Source organism: Arachis ipaensis, chromosome B04 (genome assembly GCF_000816755.2).
Source record: "Arachis ipaensis cultivar K30076 chromosome B04, Araip1.1, whole genome shotgun sequence".
NCBI classification, from domain to species: domain Eukaryota; kingdom Viridiplantae; phylum Streptophyta; class Magnoliopsida; order Fabales; family Fabaceae; genus Arachis; species Arachis ipaensis.
In genome coordinates this window covers 110,130,941-110,136,114 of record NC_029788.2, presented here as the reverse complement: position 1 = coordinate 110,136,114, position 5,174 = coordinate 110,130,941, and the positions used below count along the sequence as shown (strand labels likewise).

Here is a 5,174-nt window from a genome sequence, read left to right as displayed (position 1 = left end):
ATATATTTTTTTGTATATTTTGTATAATATAATTTTTTTTTATTTTGTCTCACTTATCATCGCATTTAATAAAAAAATAAAACATGTATAAAAAAAAAAAATACTACATAGTGCTTATAACATTGTTCTCTTATTGGACTAACTCGATTTAATTCCACCGAAATTTGATCAATTGGTCATTACTTGTTTCTACTTTCAAAGAGAGAACAAGTGTAGTTAACGAGATGTAGAGAGAATAAACAAATAAATAAATAAAACATGTTTTGTGCTTTCATTTAGAAAGTCGTCCATTTTCATTTATAAATATAGAAGAATAGTGACTTGTGTTTGTTAAAGGACAAAACTCTAATATGAACCCGGAAATATGAGAGAAGAGGACAGAATATAATTATGAGTAGAGTTTTGGAATAATGAGAGACGTCATCAAACACTTGCAACATGTCTTGTGGCTTCTTTTGGCACAAATCAAAATTGTCAAACTAAAAACGCGTGGATAATGATAAGAGGATTGAATCAAATTTGCCACCCATATATATGTCATAATCAAATCATGCATGCAATTATTCCATGATTGAAGCAAGCATAGCGAAGTTACGTAGTTACGTTAATTAAGAATTATATTGTTTCGTTTACTTTGAATTACCAAAGTCAATGACTTAGAATATGCATGCATGGCATGCATTTTGTGTCCGTGGGGGCGTAGCTAACTAGCAAAGTAAGACAATATATAGTTGATCTTTAACAAGAGCGAATATGGTTTTGATTTTAATAAATATAGGTGATTTTATTAATGTTATTGGTCCTTAAAAAAATTGTGATGATTTTGGTACCTATCTTCTCAATTTTTTTAACAATTGAGAAAATAAAGTGTGATCTCTCACCATTAATTTTATAAGTAAGACCAAAAATAAATATAAGAGAGAAAACAATGAAGGGTTAGAGATTATACTTTATTCTCTCAATTTTTTTTAATAATTGAGAGGGTCCATTCCCATGCTAATGCACTCAGAAAATTAAGTGTATCATTTCTTAAAAATTGCTTTTTGATGATCTCTTATTTCTTGCTAAAATCGTTTATAATGTTTTCATTGGCTGAAAATTGTGCAAATCAAGGTATATATAATAAATCAAGTGAATTTTTTAATAAAGGATCCGTTTCCTTAGTTTTATTCTTGAGTTCTCCTTTAATAATATATAGTGTGTTACAAGTGTTTGTTTAGATTTGGTTTGGTAATTTCTTTTTTAGAAAAGTGACACCTCATTGTGTGTTTGATAAACTAAAAAAATATGTGCTTGTTTTACAATTTTTAAAAAATATATATATTTCTAAAAGTATTTAAGAAAGTGTTCTTTAAAGTTAGCTTGTACTTATCAAAATTAAAAAGTTTAATATAATTTTATAGGTTAATAAATATCCAAATATACTCTTTTGTTTATATTTATTATGGTCTTTTTAAAGTTTAAATGATATTTTATTAAATACAATTGTTGTTGTTTATGTTTATTTTTAGTTTGATTTATCAAATATAGATGTTATAATTTTTAAAAATTTATTTTTTAAAAATCAATTTTAATAAACTATTTTCAAAAGGTAAAAGTTTTATAAAATGAAAAAACCTTAGTTTAATTGTTGAATTTATGTTAGAAGTTTCATCTTAATTGAGGAAATAACTAGAATAGTATTTAGGAAAAGTCTAGGGCCAGCAATTTTATTGAATTTTGGCCGGCATATAACCAGCAGAGAAAGGTGAGCCATTAGATGAAATCTCACACCAATCTCACACTATTAAATCATTATTGATGGCTATTTGATGACTACTAATCACAAAAATTACTAACCTCCTAACATTGCTCTCTTCATTATACATTAAAACAGTATCAAATTGCGTACCCTACCCTCTAAAGTATAAATTAAACTTCACATTTTAGGTATCCAATCTTCATAACAATATTAATCTTTATATCTGTTTATCAACCTTCACCTCTTGAAATACTCCCAATATAGAATGTTATTTTGTCTCTACTATTATGCTCCTTTTAGTTGCCTTTTCTTTCTTATTTTTATTCTTTTAAAAAAGGAAAATTTCTGTTTAACTACTCTTGTTCGATCTTATTTGCTTGAAAAAAATTTAATAAGAATTAGAGAGGTCATAATTCATATGTCGTTTTTTATCAACTTAAACTTTTAAAAGAAGTAGTATCATAATATAATAATAGAAATTTTANNNNACCCAACATGAAAAATAAAATCCACAAATCTTTTTTTTTTTTTTCTTAGTTGGTCTTCCTGCAATTGGTTCTAATTTGGCCACTAGTCCCAGTGAGTGGACTAAGGTTTCCCATCTTAATCATTGCATTGCCAAAGTCAGTGTTGAAAGTTGCAGCATTGTTGCTATAAGCAGTGACTTGGGAATCAGTGGATACACCATTGAAGAGTTGTTGATCAGAATGCAAGAGACCCTTCTTGTTTCTCAAGTTGATATAGTAAGCATTGTCAAATTTGTTTGGTGTTGTTACATCAAATGGTGACAAATTGGTATCTCCTCCTACGCTAGGACAATTTGCTTGCAATGATTTTGCATATGTTGGATCTATGTTGCTCTCATTGTAAATCCTTGTTCTGAAGGCTGTGCATTGTGCTTGCCCAATTGTATGCGCTCCTGAAATATTTTAAAATTGTCAGAATATAATTATTCATATATTTTCTTTTTTCTATTAAGTTAAGTTTTTGAGAAAAAAATAATTTTATGACAGTGTTAGAATTTTTATGTCCAAATATTAAGGCTAAATTTAAAAAATAGAGTGAATTCCAAATTTCAAAAAGAATCTACCTAATATAATTTTTTTCAGTTAATTTAGTTTTATGGAATATTATTTATTTATTTTTTAAAATTAGGAGTGAGATTCGAATTTGTCATCTTTAAATAAATATAAAAAGACTATGTCATTTGAGTTATAATTTGTTGGTACGAGATATTATTTATTATTCTGAACTGACAGGTCAATTATTATATTATACCTGATAGAGTAACGAGTTCTTTTGTTGTGAAACCTTTGTTGGAGAAAGCAGAGATAAGGCCACTAAGATTAAAAAATGGAGCCGGCAAATCTGAGTTAGCAGAGCTTAAACTTGCAGTGGTTGAGTCTCTTCTTCCCAATAACACATTCCAACTTGCTCCTCCTAGCTGATACATTATTTTAACAAATTTATTAGTTTATAATCAAGTACTCTAATAATTAAGAAAAAATGTTAAGTGATCAATGTATTTTTTATATTTGAGTCGTACTAAGTTAAAATTGTTAGACCCTCACATACCACAATATTACATCTTTAAATCAAATTATTAAATCTACTTATATGTTATATATACTCACAGCAACAACAGAGTCTCTAGCAGCAACAGCAAGAATATCAGCACAAGAAACAACACCAGGGCACAAGCTCTCTACTTGGGACTTTATGGTATCAATCACTTCAAAACCTCTTATTGAATTTGCATTTGGACCTGCTGTCTTTTCTCCTGTGAAATTTGATGTATCATCTAATAGCACTGATGCATCACATCCCTGAAATTATAACAAACAAAATCATAATTGTTAACATTATTGTAAAATTATTTCATAATTGATAAATGGAATAAGGAACTGAATTTTAGCATTAGTCTAACTTATTACTAGATTCGTATTTAGAGAGACAATAATTAAGGTTAAATTATTTAATTTTATGTATTTTTTAATTTAAAANATTATTATAATTATAATTAATAAATATTAAATAAGATAATTTTAAATTATTTAAAATATTCTTTTATTGTCTTTATATAATGTGGATCCCAGACACCAAAAAAAATATAATGTGAATCCCACTTAATTGAATTTACGTCCACTTGATATATGATTGTATAGAATGAATCACAAAGTAACATTTAAAAAAAAATAGAAACTAAGAAAAAGTGAAAGTAGACTTGCTTGAACAAAGCAATCATGAAAATGAAGGCGAAGAAGGGAAGCTCCCATGCGAGCTTCTTTGGCGACAGCAGAGTTCACTGCTGACTTAATTGTTGAAAGTGCATTGGGACATTTTGTGGCATAAAAATTAGATGACAATTGAGCTGACCCTAATCCTATAAGACACATAAATATTAAGAAATCAACTTTGCTAATTGGAAGTGCCATGCTGGCAATGAGGGAAATTATCCAAAACTAAGAGAGAAATTGAAAGAATGTGCTATGAATACTGTGAATTATGTCACGTATTTATATACGAGTTTCTTTTGGATTTTTCCTTAGCTTGTAATATAAATATATTATATATATAGATAGATATGCAGCCATAATTAAGAAACCAAATTTGACTTGTCCGTGTTATATATGTATAAGCATTATCAATAATTCCAAATTATTGTGTTGACTTGTTAACCATCCTCCTTTGTGGACTGTTCCACGTGCCCTACTCGAAGCGAAATATTTGAAAAATAACACTTATTTATGCTTAATACTTTTATTATTATTGTTTGTTTGACAGATATTATTATTAGAGTAATTATTTAAATTAGTCTCTGAAATTTTTAAAATTGAATATTTTAGTCCTCAAAATTTTAAAATACACAAAACAGTTTCCGATCGAAGTTTATCTCTATTAGACAATACAATTAGTCAATAATGTTGACCGTTGACGTAAAACGTTAACTCACACACGTGACCGTTAAATATCCACGCGAGCAAGGTGGACAATTCAATCCCTGGTTCATTCACAAAAATAATGCCATTTTTAAACACAATTCTCACTCTCCTTTAAGCTTGTTGCTCTGGAGAATGAAACCCTAGTTCATTCCCAAAGGTTGCCCTGATTCCAATGGCGAACAGTGGACAAAGCTCAACCTTTTCTAATCGCCACAGAGGGAGGGTCAGCCATGCTATCGCCGAAAACAAGGGGTTAAGCATTGGACAACACCCGAAGAAAGAAATAAACAATACTTACCATCTCTTTTGTTGCGACTTTAGGTAGATTTCTTGGAAAGAAACTCTGAAACGTGCAATTCTATAAACTTCATTTCTTCCTATGATGCAATATTCAACTCAACAACATGCTTGTTTGTAAAGCGCGTGAACATAATAAAAAATATAATTTATAGTCTTTTTTGTAAAATATACTATTTCTTTATGATGTATCT

General features: G+C 28.6%; 1 protein-coding gene across 1 annotated transcript; it reads right to left on the bottom strand.

Annotated features, from left to right (window-relative positions):
- LOC107639610 (cationic peroxidase 1) lies at positions 2,230-4,251 on the bottom strand. Its single transcript, XM_016343156.2, has 4 exons — positions 3,970-4,251; positions 3,376-3,567; positions 3,020-3,185; positions 2,230-2,660 (listed from the first exon to the last, which is right to left on the bottom strand). The coding sequence occupies exons 1-4, from the start codon at positions 4,174-4,176 to the stop codon at positions 2,275-2,277; spliced, it is 951 nt and encodes a 316-aa protein (XP_016198642.1). The 5' UTR covers positions 4,177-4,251; the 3' UTR covers positions 2,230-2,274.